Source organism: Anopheles marshallii, chromosome 2 (assembly GCF_943734725.1).
Source record: "Anopheles marshallii chromosome 2, idAnoMarsDA_429_01, whole genome shotgun sequence".
NCBI classification, from domain to species: Eukaryota; Metazoa; Arthropoda; class Insecta; order Diptera; family Culicidae; genus Anopheles; species Anopheles marshallii.
In genome coordinates, this window is record NC_071326.1 from 73,405,167 (window position 1) to 73,429,034 (window position 23,868).

Genomic DNA, 23,868 nt, shown 5'->3' on the forward strand with positions numbered 1-23,868 from the left:
ATGGAGTTGTACGATTCAGCCCGCTATGGATCGGTGTTTAACAGCATTTTCCTCTCGACCGAGACGTCCGATACGAGCGACACAGCGGCAACGGCGAAAAAGGACGCGAAATCGAAGCTGCTGCTGGAACCCAACCTGGATCGGTACGAAATAGCGTCGAATGCGTCCCGTTTCGGTGTGTACCATGCTGTCCGGTCGATTGTGCTGGAACGGGAAACAACGGCACGGCCAACGATAGCCTCGATGCGCATAATCGATACGGCACTGGATGAACCCAAATCCATCGGCAGTGGACAATCGGGTGCGAACCAGCGTGTGCCGCAGATAGTGCTTGCGGGCTTGGACAGCCTGTACGGGATAATAGCGGAAACTCGCCAGAGTCAACCCCGGATCGCTACCAAAGCGCTACGTTCGCTGTACGACATACTGCAGGGTAAGCGTTGGTAGAATATCTCTTGGAGTTTCGTTCGACTGATCTCAATTTATTTTTAGGTCAAGATCCCGAAGGAATGCGTCACGAGCCGGATGCCGTATTTGGACCACTGTTCGATCTACTGCTGGAACTGTCCACCATCAACAGTGCTCCCACGGCGGCGAACGGCTCCTGGTCATCACTGGCCTGCTCGACGCTGCTTTCCCTTGCCATTGCGAAGGGTGATACGGGCCGCATAGTACGTTCGGTGTCCGCAATACTGATGAATTCGGTGTACGGGTCTACCAGCACTAGTGCCGCCGGTGGTTCCGTCCAGATGCCGCAGAGTGTCGCCAAACTGCAGCGCACCATCTTCTCCATGGCGACGGGCCGTGCATCTATTGCGGATTACTTTCGGTGCGGTGTACCGCGTGGGAGTTTAATCGGCGAGTTCCGACTTCCGCTAGAATCTGCCGCCGTGCATGCAGTTGCATCCGATGGCAAATTTTTGTATCTAGTCACTGCGAAGGGTTTGCTGAAGATTGGTTCCGGTTTCAATGGGACGCAGGAGGGGCTCATCTACGGTGCGGTCACGATAACCAATGCCAAGAACGAGTTGCCTGGATGGATCGGCTATTCGGGGGTAGGTTGTGGGAATTTTCGGAATTCTAAGTGGTAATAATTGAAATATCATCTCTTCCAGGGCAAGCTCTACTATGGGCGTATCAACAAGATGGCAGCCAATAATGGTTGGACGTTTCAGCTGTACGATCCCACAACGTTGACGGCCTTAGGGACTGTGCAAACGGCACCGATACCTGCATTTCAACGTCGTTACGGTCAACTGTTCTCGGATGGTGATGCCATCTGTTGGTTGGGTGCCGTTTCCGACTCTGTGCGCGATTCGACCGATCTGGATGATCAGGAGGAGGACATCCTGGTCGTGAAGCAGCTGTACCCTCCGATGGTTAGCTCCAGTTCGGGCGGCTCCACACAGAACGACACTCGTCCAGAGTTGCGTTTAAAGTTGGCAAAAAACCGATATCATACGTACGGTTGGGCCGCCTTTGAAGAAGAACTAGTCGATAATGGTGGATATCAGCAACCGCCGGGTGGATTGGCTCCTCCTGTGTTGGAAAGTAACCCCACTGGTGCAGGGATACAATCAATTTCCTGTGGGAAGGAGTTTGGTTTGGTACTGGTAGACGATGGTAAAGTGCTGTACTGGGGTCGTGGTACTGCGCTGGGTCTAAAAACATCCGCCAACGTGTCCGGTGCGATAGGATGTGTTATGAGTGCCCCGAAGGCAACCGTTTCGATGAAGCTGAATGAACTGACGGCATTACCGAAGGGTATCACCTGCTTCCGGCAGGTTGCGGTCGGTCACGAGGCAAACCATGGGTTACTTTTAACCGGTGACGGAACGGTATACTTTACCGGTACGGCAAAGCGAGGCGAAGATGGTGAACTGGCCAAAACAAACCGACGGCAACCAAAGGCAATCAAGCCGAAGCGATTAAACAAACTGGACGGGCAAACGATCACGTTCGTGGCCTGTAACAATGGTGAGTGTAACGTGGCATACACATCACGGGGTTTAATTATTACCTTTTAATCTATTTCCATTTTCTTTTCCATTTCCGTTTCATTCTGCTAGGCACATCGGCCTTTGTGACCAAAGATGGCAAACTCATCATGTACGGTAAGGACACTAACTACTGTGAACCGAACGGTGTTGTTGGCGGATTGACTGATGTAGTGATACGGAAGGTGGCCCTCGGTAAGGCCCATTGCGTAGCGTTGGATGCGCTGGGACAGCTTTACACATTTGGCCTCAACAATAAGGGACAGTGTGGTCGAAAATTTCAGCGTGAACGTAATGGTAAGTAATGTGTAACCAGAAGCGTTTTTAGCTGTGATTTTCAAACTCTTTTAACGCTTTCCTTTTGTTTGTAGTGGATGAATTGATGACTACTAATACAAACAACCAAGCGAATGTAGGACAGTTAACGAACGGCACAGCAACGAATCAGACGAATGCGTTGAATGCAACTAACGCCCCATGTAACGCTTGTCACGCAACGCCCTCAGTAGCGCATGCCGAACCACCGGCAGCTTCTGGGGCCAAGTGCGGTTGCGGTTGCGGATGTTGCTGTCACTGTGGTAACGCCGGTACGGGAAATAGCACCGGCACAGCCAATCCTATCTCTTCCAACGATCCGGATACGCCGCGTATCGTACCGGTACCACCGCAGCGTGTCGATTTGCCCCATTCCGGAAATGATCCGCGCCGTCCACCGATCGTGACACAGATCGCCTGTGGACAGCATCACTCGTTGGTGCTGACTTCCGCGGGAGAAGTGTATAGCTTCGGTAGCAATCAGTACGGGCAGCTAGGAACCGGCGATCTTCAAGCACCGCCCGGCGGTAGGCCACATCTAGTTCGCTTTCCGAACGGCGCTGGTACGGTGGTATCTGTCGCTGCCGGTAGTAATCATTCCGTGGTGCTAACGAGTCGAGGCGCCGTTTACACGTTTGGCAATTATCATAAGGGACAGCTCGGTCGGGAGGCACCGGGTGGTAGGCTGGACAGTGTGAGTGATGGAAACTTTTTCTGGCACTGTGGGCCGGTTGCGATCGATTCATTCGGTCCGGGAACGGGACGCCGTGCATCATTCATCGCGGCGAGCGGAGATCAAACGTACATAAAGGTGGAAGAATCTCTTATCAATGGAGCAGCACTGGCAAAGTACAGCGTAACGGCGGATCGATCAACAATTTGTAAGTACCTTAAATTAGTGCTGGGTCAAGTAGCTCATTTGGTTGAGTTGAGTGAGCGGTGAGCGCGAGGTAGCTAAAATGAACGGCGATGAGCGATAGATCGCGAGAAAATTTGTTCGACGTTCAACCCGCTCATTCGTGCAAATTTCAATGAGCTTGTTTGTGTTCTATCGCTCAACGCGCTCAACCGCTCGTTCGCTCAGTTAGTTGAGCTGAGCGATTGTGGTAGCTTCTTTGCTCACGACCGAACACTACTTACAAGCAATATCTTTAAAAACATTGCGGATAATAATGATAATTACGATATTCCACAGTGCTTATTCCGAACAATCAGTCACATTTGGCCGGTTCAATAACGATTGATCGCCGTACCGGACATTGCCGTGCGCATCGAATGAACCAGTTCGATGCACGTGTCGAACTGATCGCTTCAAACGTAAGCGTGAAGGAAGCGTATCGAAGAAATCGGTGGCATTTCTCATTTACACTCGATCCGTTGTTTAATGTGTTGTGGTGTTACGACGCGATCCGAAAGCGCATGCTGATCTTTAACCCCATTGCGTCGGAACTGTATCGCCGCAAGTCGCGGCGTAGACATCAACCGAACCAACACGCGTACCAAACGGACTGTGAGAAGGGTGATCAATCGCGGTACGGAACACACGAAACACTTACCGTGTTGAGTCCGGAAATAGCACTTCCGCAGCGATGGAATGGCTGTGAAGTGCCACGATTTCAGCTGGCGCTTAATTTACTGGCCTGCTTGGATGTGCTGACGGAGGCTACCGAGCGACTGGGTGCAACCGGTCAGTGGCCACCGTTCGAACCAACGCTGGATGGATCCGCATCTGGTGGATCCTCATCTTCACCGCTGGATGGTAATGTGAACGTGAATGCATCGGATTGGTTTACAGGATCACGAAATGGTGGTGCTGGTAAGTAGTATAGCGAAACATCCTTCAACTCAGTTATACAACAGTTTTTTTTTCCTTAAATTTCAGCAACATTTGGCAGTGGCCGGCAGGTGAAACTTTGCGATCTTGCACCGGATGACGATCCGCAAGAGGAAGACGTACCCGAGCATCGTTCCGTGCTGCTCACACCAACCTTCGGGTCTGGCAGCATTGACGAGGAAGTGCCCGCGATCCCGATGCTAAATCGTTGGAATATAGGCAATGCGGATGTCGCCAGCAATGGATTCCCTGCCCCGAATGTCGTCAGCGAAAGCCGATTCCCGTTCCGGACGGGTCGGGCTAAGGGTCCTACCAACGGTGTTGCCGCAGGCAGTGTGCAGTACCGTCGCAAGAAGGCGGGTGCTGGTGGTGGAATTGGTGGCACTGCTGGTGGCACTACCCATAGTCACACGCTCAGTAACTCCTGCACGGAAGATAGTGTGGTAGCGTTGTGTCCCATATCGCGACGATTCGCCACAGGCATTAACCGTGAAACGTTCGAATCGCTAACGGCATTGTTGAGCTGGGCGTGGAATGCTTTCCGTAATCTTTCGGGCGAACAAAAGAAGGGTTCCGGTGGTGGAACGAAGACTTTCACCACCAACCCAATGACGACGAACAATGCTGGTCTGATTGGGGAAGCGAAGGTATGTGTCATTGGCGGTTGAGTTTGCAATATTATTCTTGTTTTATTAAGAGAAATTTGTGTATCTTTAATCACAGCGCTTAGAAAGCGAAGAATCTTTATTGTTCCAGACTGTTGAACTATCGTTTATGTTACTCTGTACAAAGACATCTGGGGGCTCAAGGTTTTTTTCTTTTTATTTCCTTTTCTACAGCTCATCGTTCGGCTCTCGTTCATCTGTAGAGTGTGTCTCCGATTGCTCCGCCGTTACTTGAACGCGATCTATCATCCGACCGGGTCCCGAACATCCGAGGACGATGCCGATGCAAACATCGAAGATCAGTTACGATCGGAGTTTGTGAATCCTTTCGGTACACCACATCAAACCACCTGTTCACCGATGTCTTCGTCAACGGTTCATCCCATGGCATCTTCAATTACCGGAAACCATCAGTCGTTGGCAATGGCAGTGGTCGAAATACGCACACTGCTGATCGACATCCTGGCCGATCGCGTTACGCTGCCCGCAATGGAACGTTCCATGAGACGGCGAGTTTGCAAGGCAAAACGTGAAGTCCTCGCCGAATGTCACCGCACATTTGTCCGCTGCTTTGACATATTTTATCCAACGCCCCCATTGAAATGGGAGGTACTGTGCAGACGGCTACTGCTGTTGCGTGAGACAGATCCAGGTGGAATTCATGTTGGTGTAAAGCCACACGTCGACCGTTACCGGTATAGCTACGGTTCCTCAAACGGCGCGACTGAGCGAACCACGGGTCGTCTGCTGCTGAGTGCCATTTTGGCTGGACTTTGTCAACCGTCTGTGAATCTTCGTGTTACCTTCTCGATATTGATATCACCCTCGCAATCTGCACCGGTTCCAACGGGTTCTGGCTCTAGTCGACCACAGTCAACCAGCTCGGGAGCGCTTATGATCTCACGCAACCGTGACCTGTTGGCGAGTTTAATAGAGCAGATGACAAGTACGGTCGGTGCGTCGAACAGCGCAGACACTGGAGGGCAGTCTGGTGTTCCGCATCTGCCCGATTGGCATTTTCGAGATGTGCTGGAGCTGTTGCTGGAGCTCGTGTCGGATCCGGTGCGCAGAAAGCTGGACCGGATCGGACGCCATCGGCGTCGTGGTAGTAGCAGCAGTGGCAGTAGCAACAGCAATACCAGTAGTGCTAGCAGTTGTCGTAGTAGCGAAGGTGTCGACTACGATTACGAGCTGGATGATGATGAGGCAACGGATTTGGCCGAAAACGGGGGTCACGATGGGGGAACGTTTGCGCGAGATGATTACGAGCACGAGCAGGGAGACGTCGGTAAAGGTTGGCCATTGTCCAGAGGGTATCGCAACGAATCGCTCACCGAAGGTGACAGCGATGGTGAGGAAGACGATAGCGATCAGGACGAGAGTCAGGATGACGATCAAAACCAGGAACGGTTGCTGATCCGCAATGGGTGTCGTCTGCTAGCCAAGCTGCTGTCGGAAATTATTCACCACGGATGTGATCCGGTCGATCGGGACCGTGGTGATCGTGGTGATCCGGAGGAAGCGACTCAGCAACCGACAACGGATCTGATGGTACCACCGTTGGCTCCGATGGGTGGCAGCAATCGGCTGTTTAGTACCGGCAGTCGCTTCGGAAAGGTTGATCTTGGCAAGACGTGGAATACGGGGAACTTTGGACCTGATGCGATCGCCTTCACCGTTGATCGTTCGGGCATATCGATTGTGGGCGCATGTGTAAGTAGAAGTTTTAGGACGCAAGTTTGTCGGATTTTGATTTACGAGGTACGGAACTGTTTTTCACCTGCAGGTATATTCCGGATCTGGAAGCTACGAGTATCAGTTGGAATTGCTCTACGATAGTCATCACTCGACCCACTCACACACCTACTCTCATTCCCATCGTTGGGAAGTGTTGGAATCGATCGTGGGATCGTACGATCAAACGGCCGTAAGACAACACATGGCCGAACTGCGCTTCAATCGAGCCGTGCTACTGAAGGAAAACCATCGTTACGCACTACGTCTATGCAGCCAGGGTGCGAGGACTCTTTCCGGGGATTGCGGGCAATCATCGCTTCGTGGACCATGCGGCACAGTAACATTCCGCTTCTATCCGTGCGATTTAAGCTTCAACGGTACAACACCGTCCCGTGGACAAATACCGGCCATACTGTACTACTGCACTCCAGCTGGAGGTTCTTCAGGATTTCCGCATGGTGGGATGAACATTGGCATTGGCCGCGAATTGGGTAACTGCCGAACACAGGCGCGTGATCTTGCGCTGGAAGTAGCAAGAGCTATTGTAGGCCGGTGTCGCGAACTGCTCACCGTAGCCCATGAGCTTGCGCTGTGGACTTCTGCCTCGCCGGGAATGCGTGCACCATCTTCGTCGGAAACATCCTCAACGCCCTCATCTTCTGCATCGTCCGGAGTGGTTGGTATTGGTGGTGCTGGCGGTGTGATCGGCAGTGGAGGTGCCGGTGGAGTTGTGGGTGGCGGTGTAGCCATTGACTCAGAGCATAACATAACTCCGATCGAGGAACATTTGGACGTAGGCTCTACCGGGTTGGTCGGTGTGATCTCCTCGAATGCGGCAGCAACGACCATCGAACGTACAAGACGTACGATCGGTAAAGTGCTCCCAAAAGGACTGCTGGAAACGCTGCGCGGAAGCAGCGGTAATGCTGGATCGGGAATTTCCGCTGGCACTCCTTATGATCCATATGAAATTGATTCCGCCTCTGAGGCAACGGTTGGTGGAATAGTTAGTGGTGGTAGTGCCGGAGGGGGAGGCAGCGGAGGAGCCAGTGGAAGTGCCGCGGGAAGTGGTGTTGGAATGTCGGCGGCCAACGGAAATGAAATGGAGCTACCGGCTGGCGCTGCCATGGTACTAGCGGTTCCAATTCGCAAACGAACCGTGTGGGATCTGTTCCGATCGCGCACAACACGCTCACCGTCGGTGGTGAACTGTCTGTTTCGGTATTTGCTACCCCTAACGCTGGCCCAGCTGGAACGTTGCATTCGAATGGATTTGAAAGTTTCCGTAGAGGTACTGTCCATGGTGCAGGACATTCTACCACCCATAACGGCGCTGAACGAACTGCGTCGTCAAAGACACGTCGGCAAGTGCTTCACTCACATGACGAACAGTGGTGCGAATGCTACAACGACGATCACCTCATCGGCTACCAGCATGAATACGACCAGCCCACACTACTGCATCCTGGAAAGTGATCATCCGTATAAAACGGCAAGCCTAACCGCGTACCGTGTACGATTTCCGGCAACGGTGCGCTGGATGTGTCTCACCTTCGATGCGCAGTGCGGTACGGTGCAAGAAGAGGATCGAGTTAAGGTGAAAATTCCCAATCGGCGTGGTGATCGTGGCAATACCGGCAATGAAAAGGACGCTTTAGATGATTGGTGCACGGTACGGATGTATAATACTCCCTCCCGCTGGGGTTATGGTGGTCCGGGCCGTGCTATGGTGTTGCCTGGGCGTGAGGTAGAAATTTCGCTCGAGTCCTGTTCGACGTACGTCAACGAACCCAAACAACAGTCGTACGGATTCAAATGTCTGGTGATTGGGTATGAAAATGCAGATCAGGTCCCGGCAGGTGAACACGTTGACGCGCATCACGCTATTGTGGAAGGTGCTAGTGGAACGGCCGGAGGTACTCTGATCGCGCTGGAACATGAGCTGGCACATCTCGGTGGCCGTTGTGCACGCAATTTGTTGAGGAAAGAGTTGCGCTTTGACGACGATCCGGACGATAGACTCACCGAACCAGAAGCAGCCACACTGGAACGGTACGGAACTACACTGCTTGCCAAAGGACTGATGGTACCGGACGCCATGCTGGCTATTCGCAATGCTCTCGACTGCCATCTTCCGGTGCTGTGAGTATACTTGATATATAAGCTTAGTTTTTGGTAGTTTCACATTTGTGGGGTGTCCTTGGTTCGATATGTTAACTTATGGTTTATATATAAGTGACTCAATAGCCTCAGTTGTAGTAGTTCTAGTAGTTATAGGCTATCCTCGATAACACTTCTCTGATAATCCAAAGTTGCCGGATATTCAATCTAAGAAGTCGTACCGCGCATATTCGAACTATCTGGGCAATAATCTTATATCACTTGTTTGGATGAGTGTCATAACTCTTAAAAATCCGTCTTCAGTGTACCGACCGTTTCGAGCTTCAGCAGTATCTGTGTTTCACGGTAGGTTCTCGGGACGGGTTGCACTAAGTTTTGCTCCAGTAGCAACATCCGCTGTTTCTTACGATAGTGTCTCCAGCACAAGAGACCACCAATGATGGCACCGAGTATGGTGACACCCAGCAGGGTAGCCAACACGATCACCAACACCATATCTGGTCCTTCCGAATCACAACCCTCCCGGGCGCGGAATTGTTCTACGGAGATGTACGATTCTGGATCGTCGCGTGATGTCGTTGCGAACGGTTGCAGGAAATAGATTTCTTGCCACGCCGGGAATGATATGTTGGTGCTGTCGCATGTTGCAAGCTGAGCGATGCGGAACCCTTCCAGACTTACGGTGAAATTACGTGGAAAGATAAGAAAAGTGTGCGCATCGTTGGCAGCGGTAAATGTGTCGATGCGATTGCGCTCCAGTAGAATGTTCGGTTGTGCATTCCATGCTGAGTCGTTCGATATCCTGACACCTGCAATGGAGGCCGTTGAAACGGGAGCTTTTGTAAAAACATTCGTATCGGATCTAAGGGGAGAAAAAGTACCTCTGAAAAGGTTTGACGATACCAGGCCGAAGGTGTTATCGATCACTCGTATGCGATTTTTAATTTCCAACTGGAAAGCCTCGTCAGCTATAGACTCGTTGAAGCTATTTCGTTGCAATAGCAATTCATCAGCACCTGAAATGGTCAATGATAGTCCAAGTAATGTTTACGTAATATCCTCTTCCTGATGTACTGCTTACTGCTCTCTGTAACAGCGGCTGGATGAATGGTTTGCAGAAAGGTGCAGTCTCTTATCTGTATCGCATTGCTTACGATGAGTCCTTGCCAGGCTTGAGAGGACCAAGCCCCAGTCATGGTTACATTGTGCAAATGCAACTGCTCCATCTGAGCTCGCTTGAATGCGTGCCTGGCGAATTGCCCAATCACGGTGTCGGAGAAGATGAACTGCTGGAAGCGTGTACTGATGGCTAGCGATCGAATTATCCCCACCTGAGAACCACTGAACAGCACCGAACGTAACGCCGCACCGTGGAAAACATTGGCCGGAAGTTCGTCCAACTGGCAGCGCTCAATGCTGAGCGTGATTGGTCCGAATACTGGATGCGGATCGTGTGGATTGACAATCTGTTGCCCACTTGCAGAACTACCACTTTCAAACGCAAACGACTCCAGCGTCAACTGTTCGATGTTGACGAACCGTATCGTTCTTGGTAAGAAACCGGCACGGATCGCACGGAACGTACCGGCCGGTACGAGAAGTTGCTCGCAGTTTACGATCAGAATATCGGTGGCCACGGTGGTTGCCTCGAACGGTGGCAGGATGAAGGCAGGATTTCGCAAGTTAGGCTGATGACGCAACAGAAAACATGATTCATAAAGACGCGAACGCTACCCCGAACCAACACGCGGGTGAGCTGTGGTGTGCCACCATAACCGCTGAATATGTTGTTTTTTTGACACCTCAGCAAAATAGAACTGCCGAAGGTTAAACATAACTTACCCGTTGCTCGCCGTGCTCGTTACCGCGCCGCACACGGATACTGTCGTGACAGTCGCAGCGCAGCACACGTTCCCCTATCCTGCCGTGAAACGATCCCCAATCTCTGCCACTTGTTTGGGCCCACTGTGAATTATCGATTCGCTCACAATGCAGCGGTTGGTGAACGATTTCTTCCAGCTGCTCCTGTTCGCCGAAAACGCACGCCAATCGGATGGCGATCAGTATTATCAACAGCACTATGCGACACCGAACACGTTCCATTGTGCGGGGTAAACAAACACACGTCCGGACGCGATCTGTGCACCATTTACAGTGTGCTGCGGTGTGTTGAAAGTGCTGGAAAATAGCTGAAGGTATTTCTTTCTGAACTGCCGACGCCGAGTGAGTAGATGTTTATGATAACAGCGATTCGAATGGTACACTTCAGCCGCAACGGCTACACTTGGCACACAAACACAGAGACGCGCACTTGTGCAGGGTACGGTGTATATCTCGTCTGTACAGTCGAGGTCTTGCGATAAGATAACATGCAAACAACGACACGCTGCAGCGCGTTATCGCGTGAAATCTGTTAGAATCACAACGCTCCCATATGATTCACCAGTAATGCCGTGCAAAACTGTGTGTGAGTGTTTGTGTGATAAGGTGATAAGGTTTGGTCTAATTTTGTGAAAAAAACATGAGATGGTTTTATTGCCGTTGTTGGTCATTGCTATCGTCTGCAAGGGTCATATCTTCGATGCGAACCGTTTGCATGCTACTGCCGGAATGTTCCGACCGGTTACCATCGGTCCCGTCCGGTTGATCTTCACCACTATCCGATGGTAGTGTTGCTGGTGGTGGTGTGTTACCCCTGTGGGGCCGTTTTAGTTGTTTCATCGATATCGCATAGGTTGGACCGGTGCTACCGTCCCCACCGTCCGCTGGACGCAGCATCGTTTTGCGCTCCGCTTCACCATCAATTTCGTCCTCGTCCTCATCATCATTGTCCTCCTCGCTAGGTGCCTTCCATGGTGCGTTCCCGGCCGGCCGACGCAGCAGAATAACATCCGGCAGGTTCCCTTCCGTCCCAGTCGGATTCCGTTGCACCGTAGCATCTCCGATCGCGTACGGACTGATGAGGTTCCGATTGTCTGTTTGGTAGAGAAGATAAATGGGATTAGATCGAACCAATACGCAGCTGTCATCCTGCACACTTACCACCATTTCGCTGCAACAACAGCTGATCGTGCAGCACGGGTTCGGAGTAAATGCCCTCGGGGACAACGGTCATTCCACCGTGATCTAACGGTGCTGCATAGTCACCGAGCAATCCGACGTTTTGGGTTCCAGCGCCCCCAAACATCGGTGTGCGATTAAGTTGCAGCTCATCGTAGATGTGTCCCAGCTCATCATTGGTATCACTGTTTGGTCGTACGCTTTCGACCAGCTCCGGTGGCGGTGGCCCAAGCTGCTGGAGAAGTACGAAATTCAGCGCAACGATTTCATCGCAACTGATTTCGTGACGCTTCAGACTATCGAGGATGGTTCCAATTAGTCGCACCTTGACCTGCTCCTCGATACCGTTCTGTGACGGGGCTAGCAGCTGCTGCATTGGAGTGTTTATTTCGCACCAAATTTTGTGATCGTACGACTGCTTGATCCAGCCGAGCGCATTAGCAATGATGCGCCGGTCGGCGGACGTGAATGAACTTCGATTGAGCGACGCGGAACGCACTGTGACCGATCTTGCAAGTGGTGATTGTGTTGCCATGGTTTGGCGCGTTGGGTTTACACGACGCCGATAGAAGCAAACGGTGAACAGTATAAGCACGATTATAGCAAGTGCTGCGAGGGCTATCCAAATCCACAGCATCTTATCGAGCAGGAAGCCATCATCGTCCTTGTCGGCTAATGAATCTATCTTATCGAATGGTATTAGTGGTGGAGGTTTGCGATTTCCCTCCTCGTCGCTAGTATACGAAGAGCACTTTTTTGAACCTTCCTTTTGGCAGAACTCCATCAGGAAGTAGTGGACATTTACCTGTCCCAAGCCACCGGTAGTCGTATCGTTCGATGGCGCTTCACTACGATTAAAGCAATAACGCAAGCTTTCCTCAACCTGACAGGAAGCACTTGCAGTGACCGTGGATAGCAACTTATCGCGTTGCGCAACCGGCCCTACCAGCTCCCTCAGCCAACTGTCGTACGTACAGCCACACTCCCGGCCGAAATGGATGGCGTTGATATGGCAACTCTGTCCAAAGGTAAAACTATCCGGCAGCGCATTGGTGATGGTGTTGTTAGCAAAGTAGCAATGCGCTTTCGTCTTATCCGCACCGTCCCGTTTGCGATCCCTTAGCAAGATGCCATTAAATTCGCCAAACGAATTCCCTGTAATCGTTACATTCTGCCAATCTTTCGGGTGTAGCCATTCCTTCCCGGTGCGTATCACGTGGTTACCGGTGACGATCGTATAAATACTTGTGAAGGTAAAGGCTTCCGCAGCAATTTCATTGATCCTGCAACAAGATGCAACGATGAACGGGGTTAGATAATTCAAATCGACTGAAGCTTTTGAAGGCTTTTTTATCGTTCGTTTTACTTACGTGTTACCCTCTAGCAGTAAATTCTTTAATCCGCTACCATTCACAAACTGCTTCTCGATACGGTGTATGTAGCAGTCGCGGAAAATGAACGAATCGCTAAGCAATCGCTCGGTGACGGCCCGTTGCCGCAGGCTCGTTAGGCGACACCGGACAAACTCTACATGCTCCACCTCGTTTGCATCGAACGCATGCGTTACTATCTCACTAATGTTGCACTCATTAAAACTTAACAGCCGAAAGGAAGCACCAAGCTTCGGAAGACTCTCGATAGTGGTACGATAGATTTGGATCTGCAAATAGCATGGAAAAAAGAAATTAATTAACATCGGGGTGACATTATGGGGGGAAGCTTTGAGATTAGTAACGTTGTTCAGAGAAAAACTCGTCTGAACATTAAGAATTTGCGTTTTCTGTTGGGTTGTTGCTTGGGTATTTGCCAGTATTTTTAATATTCCTAAATCCTCAAACTTTGAAACATTTAAGTTCCATTTTTTTGAACATGCTAACTATATATGTTCCCTTAAAAAGAACCTGAGAGAATTACTGTCCCGATTCTGACATACCCTCGACGATGTAGAACCACCGAATGCGTTCGGTTCAATGTGAAGATTGCTGACGTCCTGGATGAACACTTCCGCTTCGTCCACCGATAGGAATTCAGTCTTAAGCAGCACATCTTTCACGCGCGTGATGTTTAGCAGATGTGCTCCTGCAAAGCAAGCAAGAAAATAAATCAGACCCAGTGTGTGTGTGTGGTGTGGGCAAATGGTTGCCCTGGCCAATTGGCGCTAGATAAAGCGAGCCGCGTGATATCTTACTGCATGAGATATTTCTGTGCAACACCAGCCGGCCAACGTTTGCAACCAAGATCTCCGGAAACTGGCCATTATTGTTGCACAGCGCACCTTCGTGAAATTGGACGGACGTGTCGGACGATCCGGTCCGTGACTCACTGCCATCGATTGACAGATGGTTGATGTTGTTTTGCTTGAAAAACTCCCTGCGTATGTTGAGCTGCCCCCCCGCGATCAGCTTAATGTTGAGCGCGGTTGCGCTCGCGGGCAGTAGAAGCTTTTCGTCGAGCACGAAAGATCCAGCATCCGTCCAGTTGCTGTTGGTGCTATCGAACGCACAGTCGACGGTGGCGAAGTTTTGGTTCGTACAAGTACATAGGTAGGAACAGATGGACGGTACACCGGCGGCCGCGGTATACTGGAGGACGGTTGCTATCGCTACTATCAGCATCCAAACTGCGCCAACTGACCAACACGGTTCCATATCGCTTGTTTTTGTAAACTAGATTTGATCACTGATGGCACCGTTTGACCGATCGATCGTCTGCTGATTTGTGTCACATTTTGCGATGGAGTGCACTGCGGGTATAGCTTTGTTGATTGATTTGCTTAGGCGTCAAAAGATGGCCTAATCGCACATTCACGCCGTGCGAGAGATGCGAAAGATTAGTTTTCCGAGTACCGATGAATCATGCAGCAGGCGAGTGTAAAGCATTGGCAAACGATTTTAAGCGATAATTGTTGGACGTTGTGTTTTCTTTTTGTGGAGAGGAAATTGTGCGTGTGTTTGCGTGTTTGTTCAAACACTCCTTTTTCAAAAAGTCGTAAAAATTAACAATACAAATAAACGGACGGCATTCCGTAATGTGTTGGACTTTCTGGCCACTACTCCTCAACACTACTGCTAATGTCGAGATTTCATTTCAGCTTTACGCAACATTCACTTTACACCATAATTATGCACCGCTTTTCATTAAAAAAACACACTCTGAAGCGAAACGATTCTGGGCCCTAAAATCGGATCCAGCTTAATTGTGGTGGCATGCTGCGATTTGACCGTCGCTTGCTTTGTAAACCACCTATCACTTTACAACCAATTAACGTCTAATCACACTGTTTTGCTGGCCCAGCATCTAATCAACCATGAGCAATGGAAATAAGTGACACAAAACAGGTTCTGCACAGTTCTACTTCCCGCTGGGTTTCACACAAGCCCTTCCGTTCCGATCTGTTTCACTCGTGTGCGAACGGCTGCTGCGTATCTAGCAGCCTCTGACATTTTCTCACACGCGCGCACCGAACACCAAAACAAAACCGTATTGGCCTAGCAAGCGCAAGAAAAAACAAAACATTAAGATGATGATGAATGCCAATGTGTTGCAATCGACCGTGAGAGAGAGTGAGAGAGTGTGTGAAGAAGTGTGTGCGTGATTCTTATCCGGACGACAATTGGAGCTGGAGATTCAATCTGTACCGCTATTAGATGCACGCACAATAATGGCCACTTTATCACACTAAACGGTGGTACACTTTGGCAGGTGCATCGCGATCGGTCCTGTACGTACGCGTTGAATGGTTGAACTGCGATATGTTGAATGGGCCAGACGAAGAGGCCGCACCCACTCCACTATAGAACGGGTACGTGCGTAGTGGTGCTGTGTGCGTTGCGTACTGCCGCAGTAGCACTTGCTCGATCGACGGTGCACCCTCGCACACACACACACACACTGTGTCAAACTGAGTGTGTATGCCGTCAACGAACCAAACAAAGGAGATGGTGTTGCGTGCGCAGATTGCTCTTGAATATGGAGGGGTGAGAATGCTCACAATGGGTCCAGCGTGGTCATAATTTTATATTTCAAAATTAATCTCTTAATATTTATGTGTCCATGATGTTGTTTAAATAAAAATGATCTTTATGTTTTGCAGCGAAAAGAATTATGAAAAACAGTTCCTGCGTGACTTCATATACGTGGCGGCAGGATCGCCTGGGGCACGTTTGGCCGCTTGGTTACAGCCGGAATCCCGGCTGGACCCTAGCCGGTGTGAGATAAAAATTATTTCACCCCAAACGCCACCACTGCGAGCGGGTTGGCCATCACACTTCCGGCTGGAAACTCGCGATCAATACGGGGAAGAGATTTTCGTGCCCGGCATAAAGGTAAGGAACGGATAGTGAGCATTATATAAAACTTTTTCTAAAACCCAATTATAATTTAAAATATAATTTCCCACTGCCCAGATTGAAGTAAAGGCATCCCTTCGACGCGATACATCAGTTAACGCAATCACACCGAAAGTGTCGCCCGGAACACCGACCACCGCCACGCCACCGTCCGTACCGTACGAGCCTACGTACAAAGAGAAGGAAAAGAGCTGTCTGCAGGCAATCAGCGCCATGCGCCCGTATCACGGCTATTCGTTCGAAGAGTTGCGGCTGTACGCGGCGAACGTAAGCAGCGCCAGCATCACCACTGCCGCGACCACGGAAATCTTGACGGCCAATGATTTGGGTAAAAATAAGTACGGCTTCGTGTGGACGCCGATGGTTGCGGGTGCGTACGAACTCACGCTCCAGATCGACGGCGTACCGGTGGTGGTGGAGGACGAAGAGGAAATTTACCGCCTGGAGGTAATTGACGCTGGTGGTGGTGGTGGGGGAGGGGGTGCCGGCAGTGTTGGTGGCACGTGTGCCGGCGGAAGCGGTGCATCCGGTGGACTGCCCAAGATGCATTGCGGCGAGAAGGGTATGGCGGGCGGTGGACAAGGGCTGAAGAAGGTGCACCCACCGACGAAGTTGCGTAAATTCTTGGCCAAGAATTCGGCTGGCTTACGCGTGCGTTTGCATCCGACATTACAATCAGAGCAGATCGGTGTGGTACGCCCGAATGGTATCGTCGCATACGGTGATGAGGTACGTTTTTTTTTTCAACAAATTAAATGTCGCATAATTCCTCAAAAATTATTTCAGTTAACGTTAACGTTTGATTTAGGATCTTTAGTTTATTTTGCAAAGAATCTGCCTATAGTTAGCTAGAATGATCAATAATTATTAACTTTACAGCTCGAAAACGATGACGGCGTTTGGGTGCGTTTGACTGCGGAATCTATACGTGAGCACTGCCCAGCATCTTGGTTCCCGGTTGAGGCATGGTGTCTACAGTACAACCAACATCTGGGAAAAACGCTCCTCCATCCAATTGTGGACACTTGCTCGACGAAAGTACTGCTGGAGCATACTACTGCCAAGGAGGAACCCTTAGTCGCCGACACCGTAGAGGACATTGAGGCGGACGACTGCGAGGGCGACGGCGAAGAGAACGAAAACACCATCAACTATGGAGATTTCCGTAAAGCCGCAACCGCCGCACTGTCCGAAGTTGTTGGCGGAGGAGCCAAGGCACTGCAGAAATGGTTCCATCGATCCGGGACCGAGGGTTCGTTTATGGACGAAACCACCGGTCAAACAAAGTCGCCACATCATCCTTCAGCTAGTCCTACCCAGCAGCAGCAGCAGCAGCAGCAACAACAGCCTAATGTTCCTCACGGACAGACGCAGCAGCAAGACTTGCAGCAGCAATCCTTTCACCAACATCTTCCAAAGCGTGCCCTTTCGCCATCCGTGGCGGAAACGCTACGTGCCGTGTTTGCGGCATTCTTGTGGCACGAAGGGCTTGTGCACGATGCGATGGCCTGTGCCTCTTTCCTGAAGTTTCATCCAACCATTTCGAAGACGGCCGGAATTGGAATTGGTGGAGCGCCGATTGGAGTTGGCAATCAGGCGGGTGAGTTACCGATTCCTGCCGTATTAACCCGCGAACAGAAGGTACTCCAGCGTCACTCGGTGGAGTTCTCTAATGCCACGCTGGACGCACTGGAGCGGAGCGGTAATCGATGCATTATGAACCGTAGACATCGTGGCATCGGTGCTGGATTCGTTGCCCTCGATGGGGGAGGACCCTCGTCAACGATCGTATCAAATCCAGTACCACCGGTAGCGTTGCGTTGTTTGGTCCACCTTTGGGATCAGTTGGGTTCGAACTTTGTGCAGCTTGTCGAGACGAACTCAAACGACAAGCGGAATGATGATGGTCATGGTGGGAAAGAGTGTGGTCCACTGCCAGCACCAGTGTCCAATACGGGAACTGCCATCCCACCTGCAAGTGGTGGTTCGATAGCGGCTAGTAAGAGTGGACTAACGCTAGCTGCAACGACAACGGGAACGGCCCCTGCAACTGCAACAACAACGGCTCCACCTAATGGTGGATCAGTTCCGGACGGTAGTTACTGTGAGCTGTGCCGTACGGTACTCCACTCAATTCCCGTAACGTATCACATGCGATTAGCCCACCCGGGTTGTGGACGTCCTGCCGGTGGTCAGGGTTACAATTCAAACGGAGTGTATTGTGAAGGTTGGGCCGGAGATTGTGGAGACGGCGGACATGGTGTCTCGAGTTGGTATCTGCTGTGTGAAGGATGTCGGAAACGATACGAGGGAACCACACCGGTACCACTTCCCGTCGGTCCCCAAACAGCTCTGTCGGCAGCTGCGGACAGAAGAAATGAACCGCCCCGTTCGACACTACCTTCGGAACTGTTTGCAATGATGAAGGAAAATGCCTTCTTCCTGCTGGATCTGGCCCCGGTAGAGTCATCCGCCTGCAGTACAAGCACAACGGGCAGCAGTGAAGCATCTCTCACCGAGGTAACGGACGCATCGGAATGGCCAGCACCCCCGGATCGACCGGCTTGTCTGGGAACGTTTGTGGACTCTGAATCGTCACATCAGACAGCGGCCCGCTTTCCCAACGATGGTGCTCCGGGAAGCTTTCTGCCACTGTCGGGTGGAAAGTTTCATCGTAGTGTATCGATGGGTCAAGGTGCTGGACCTTCGGTGGTACTGCGACGTCGACAGCGTCGTGAAGATGAGCGCTCTGATGCTAATCTTTTGAACCATCCTTCCGAGAATCTGCGCCGGTTAGTACCGTTGGATGTTGGTGTGCCCATCGGTGGTGGTGCTGCGGGAGAAGCGAGCAGTAATGGTACCCAAGCGGGTCTTCTTGGACGACCAGCGATGGTGTTCATTTTGGAGCGTCACAATCTGGAACGTTTGCGTCGATTGTTGATAAGGCAGTTGCGTCGTTCGCTCTGCCACCGGTACAGTTTGCAAGGGTTTAACTGGCTGCTGCGGCAACTCACGGAACCGATCGGACTGCATGATGTTATGTGGTGGTTTGTGTCAGCTCTCACCACCAGCGATCTGGATGTCGATCCTGCTGATGCGGATTCGGAGCTTGGTCTAGAACACCCCGCATCCAGCTGCGAAGGCCATCTAGGGCGTGGAATTTCGCGGGCACTTCACGCCTTCCTATCAACTGTGTCTGAGTTGACGTTGCACTTTCCACTCGGATCACCTCTACAGCGCATGGCTGTGCAGTGTTTCGGTTTGCGGTTTGTACCATCCGATCATCAGTTTTTGCATCGTGTGAATGTGTTTGGCAACATTTCGCGCATCCTCTCGAAATCGGAGGAAGAGGAGGAACGTGCGCTGGAGACACAGTCAGTGCGTGATCACCTGCTAGGCGTCACCGACGAGGCACCGATCGAAGTAACGCTATTTCAAGACGTTACCGATCTGTATGAGGTAATTGGCGTGAAGTCAGCAACGCAATATCACGAAACTGTAATATGCATTCCACTTTCAGCTTACCGTTTCGTCTCGTCCAGCACTCGCTCAGGCATTGCTGGACAACTCAACGGAAACATTTTGGGAAAGTGATGAAGAGGATCGTGGCAAACCAAAGACGATCGAACTCATTCCGGGTGGTCGAGCAGGTTCTTCCGCGCCGGGAGCTGGTTGTCAGTTATCACTGATTGCTGTGCATGTGGACAACAGTAGAGATGTTGCGGTATGTGTGAAGCCATCCTAACAAAATTATATATTCGAGAGTTTAGGATATTTGTAAAGCTAATCTAATTTAATTCGCTAATTTCAGTGCAAAGTGACATCGCTCTTGCTTTACGGTGGGTCGCATTTAAATAGTGTGACAGGTACAGGTGAACTATCATTATTACGCACGATAGAGATCGATCCGGCTGCCTGTGCTTGGCAAACGGTTCCAATATCTGCAAGCACAACCACGAGCACTCCAACCAGTGGACATTACCGTCTCGAAATTCGGGGCCCCGATGCAACGTTGCGTATCCGCCAGGTGAAGCTTTATGGCACTCGGTCAGGCAACCCTGCATCCTCGTCCGTTCCAAGTGCGTCTTCGCTTCCTACACCACGTCAGGTTCAGTCACGCCTGTGTGAGCAGGAAACACTTCGCGTGTTCCGTCTGCTAACTGGTCAGGTGTTTGGCAAGCTGCTGGAGGAAACTTCTACACTTATCGGCAATTCTGGTAATGGAGTTAGTAACGGTAGTGGCGCTAACGTCAATAGTGGTTCAGGTGAAGTTTGCAGTACGGAACTCTCTCCGCTTCCATCCCTGTCGGAATCCATACACGATCTTCGTGAGCATGCAGTGGGCATTCTGTTTAGCCGACGCAAGCTCAGCCATCTTCAGAAGCAAATCATTGTGCACGTGGTGCAGGCAATTGAACGCGAAACGGTGAAGGCGCGAGATGCATGGGAACTGCTGCTAAATGGAGAGGTCAACATCCCTACAACATACAACGATGCGTACTGCTTCGAGATGCTTAGCATGGTAAGTGAGGAGTAGCCTGCTCAACAATAAGACTCCGACAATTAACACTCGATTCTATCTTCTTCGAAGGTGCTGGCCCTTTCCGGAAGTTCTGTTGGGCGTACGTATCTTTCGCAACAGCATCATCTGCTCAAGGATTTGCTGTCACTTGCCCATACAGGAAGTGATCGTGTCCAGCGTCAAGTGACGGCGCTCATTCGCCGTATACTACCGGAGCTTCCGTCAGACAACGTTCCTCACAACACTACGGACAGTAGCGTTCCTAATCAACATTCCGTGGATACAGACTCCGAAGCCTTACTAGATGTGCTGCTAGCGTTAATAGCAAAATCACTGCAGGTGCAGGTGAAAGTAAAGAATGGATCGAACGGACAGCACCAGCAACCGTCCCAACAGAGCGTTCCACCCTCGTCACTTGCTACCACTGTCGTTAGTTTGGCAAGCGTAACATCGTCCTCGTCGCAGATCCTTACCACGGGCACTGGAAGCGTTAGTCGACTGCAGCGCCACCGTTGGTATCTGCGAGGTTCTATCGCAGCCAAACAGGCCGAGAGTATTATAGCGCTGGTGCGCGACATGGCCAGTGGTAAGCTGTCTGAACGGTGGGCAACAGCATGCCGGTCAGCTGTAGCTAGCTGTCTGCTGAATGTGACCCAACTGGAAGAGGAGTATCGTCGTAGTGCGGATACGTGTATCTGTACCGCCACACTGTGGTTAGCGTTAGCAGCACTCTGTGTAATAGATCGAGAACAGATAGATCGGTACGTTTTGCGTGAAATCATGCTATAATTCATGCCAAATTTATAGCACAATTGATAACAGCAGGGTGAAGTATATGGCACTTCCTTTTCATGCTAATTTGATTTTTTTTCCTTTATTGCAGACTGTCTTCCAACCAATGGCATCGACAATCGGAATCAAACAGACCACTGTGTAGCAACCACGACGATGAGGTTACATATGCCGTCCTCAACTGTGCCCTGTGTGGCTCACTGTGTGCTGATTGTGACCGTGTATTGCATCTTAACCGGCGCACTAGAAACCATCATCGTGCGGTAAGTTGGAAGTCTTTTAGCGATCATACGGCGTCCTAATGTCCGTCCTTTTTTCGGTTGTAGGTTTGCAAAGAGGAACAAGACGCGATCCGTGTCGAACTGCACGAAAGCTGCGGACGGGCCAAACTCTACTGGTTGTGGGCGGTGGTAGATTCGCGCACGCTCAAGGGCATGCTCGAGTTTCGTGGGCACGATCCGAGCGCAGGCTGCAGCACCGTACCGGTCACGGCCACCGGTGTTGGCGTGTGTCGTTTCTGTGGTGCTACGGGTAGCAGCGGTCTGCTGGCACTGGGCAACATCTGTCCCGATGCCCAGTGCCAGGAGTACGGTGCGGTGTCCTGCACCAAGGTGCATCCGCGCTGTGGGCACGCGTGCGGTGGCATTATCAACGAAGGTCAATGCTTACCGTGCCTGGTGCCGAACTGCCAGTCCGAGGGAGATTCGGGTCAGTACGGGGCGAGTATGCAGCCCCGTCTGACCCAGGACGGTGAGGACATGTGCATGATCTGCTTCACGGAAACACTCGGTACGGCACCGTCCATACAGCTGCGCTGCGGTCACGTGTTTCACTACCATTGCTGCAAAACCGTTCTAATGCGCCGCTGGAACGGTCCGCGGATAAGCTTTGGCTTTGCCCAGTGCCCCATCTGTAAGGTAGACATTGAGCATCCATCGTTGGAACCATTTTTGGCACCAATCGTCGCTTTGCGACAGGATGTAAAACGAAAGGCACTGATGAGGTAAGTATTGTGCTGGTGTTATTTGCGTTCTTATGCTCATGGATCAAATTATTATTACTTTAGGCTGGAATATGAAGGTTTAGCCAAAGCGGTAACAGCCGATGGAACAGATCCTACTCGTTACGCGATGGAACGATACGCATATTACGTTTGCAGCCAGTGTGGAAAGGTAAAATCGAAAGAGTTTAACGTTATTTTATGTGCGTACCTGTTACTATCATATTGTAATCTTCCGTCGCAGGCTTACTACGGAGGTGAAGCACGTTGCGATGCCGAGCTGGGTGAAAACTTCAACCCTCAGGAACTGGTGTGTGGCGGTTGCAGCGATGTATCGAAGGCAAAGATGTGTCCCAAGCACGGTATGGACTTTCTTGAGTATAAGTGCCGATACTGCTGCTCGGTGGCTGTGTTTTTCTGCTTCGGCACAACGCACTTTTGCGACACGTGCCATGATGATTTTCAGCGTTTGACCAACCTACCGAAGGGAAAGTTACCGCGTTGCCCGGCCGGTCCCAAAGCAACACAGCTGACCGGTGAAGAATGTCCACTGCACGTCGTACACCCACCCACGGGCGAAGAGTTTGCGTTGGGTTGTGGAATTTGTCGCAATGCGCAAACGTTCTGAACGAACTCGCGCTCGGGATCGGTAAAGGTATGTGCTTAAGTGTACAATTTGTCGACGACCAAATTACCAAATGCTACTGCACTGCACCATGACACTTTACTCTATTTGGCTAGAAAGTCTAATGGACAAATATTTAGGATAACAACCAAATGACGAACCCAAACGGTTTAGCTAGGATACTGAGTGGTGAAGAACTGGCGAAGAATTCAAAATTGACCGGTAAATATCGTAAGTAAAAGCATTTTATAAAAATTAACCTGCTCAAGGTTACAAAGAATCTACATTCTACCAAAAGTTTGATAATTTCTAGATCTAATTTAAGTAACCGATTATGTGAACAAGTAATGTTATAACTGCCGCATTCCTTTCACGCTAGTTCGTCCATTTTGTATTAGCGTCATAAATTGTGTTATGAAACTTAAGAGGCTAAATTATTGCTTAATTTATAAACTTAAAAGATGCACTGATATTACGAATGACCCGAGATCTGCAAATACGCGTAAAGACCGTTCCTTACCAAAGAATCTGTCTAGTCAATTTTAAGTTAACTTTTTAACCTTTAGTGACCTCAGCCGGTCGTAGATAAAATCCATCCATACAAATTGAATTAAACAAATAATCTCTCTCGCTTAAGACATTCCATTAGTGTGTATTTTGAAAAAGATTATGCTGATCATTATTATACATTAATTCCTGATGATATTGGAGGAAAAAGATACGATTATTTCAATAAAACAAATTTGCTAGTCAATTGTGCTAATACTGATGTAGTTGATGCTGTTTTTTTCTCAATAATATCTCTCTTTTGCAATTGGTTCACAGTTCTACGGTTGTATTTGTGGTATGTA

General features: G+C 50.4%; 2 protein-coding genes across 2 annotated transcripts; one reads left to right on the top strand and one right to left on the bottom strand.

Annotated features, from left to right (window-relative positions):
- LOC128718539 (E3 ubiquitin-protein ligase highwire) lies at positions 1 to 23,020 on the top strand. The gene is made up of 24 exons (XM_053812161.1): positions 1 to 433; positions 493 to 1,055; positions 1,116 to 1,977; positions 2,070 to 2,294; positions 2,369 to 3,193; positions 3,508 to 4,128; positions 4,195 to 4,793; positions 4,986 to 5,474; positions 5,541 to 6,280; positions 6,374 to 6,524; positions 6,598 to 8,690; positions 15,823 to 16,054; positions 16,136 to 16,538; positions 16,597 to 16,640; positions 16,673 to 16,807; positions 16,958 to 18,059; positions 18,165 to 19,537; positions 19,599 to 19,802; positions 19,890 to 20,600; positions 20,670 to 21,361; positions 21,484 to 21,655; positions 21,719 to 22,395; positions 22,459 to 22,564; positions 22,637 to 23,020. Exons 1-24 carry the CDS (start codon positions 1 to 3, stop codon positions 23,018 to 23,020), a joined length of 13,836 nt encoding a protein of 4,611 aa, XP_053668136.1.
- On the bottom strand, positions 8,955 to 10,772 carry LOC128710366 (uncharacterized). Its single transcript, XM_053805419.1, has 4 exons — positions 10,512 to 10,772; positions 9,751 to 10,357; positions 9,551 to 9,685; positions 8,955 to 9,478 (listed from the first exon to the last, which is right to left on the bottom strand). Exons 1-4 carry the CDS (start codon positions 10,770 to 10,772, stop codon positions 8,955 to 8,957), a joined length of 1,527 nt encoding a protein of 508 aa, XP_053661394.1.
- Positions 23,021 to 23,868: the final 848 nt, after the last annotated feature.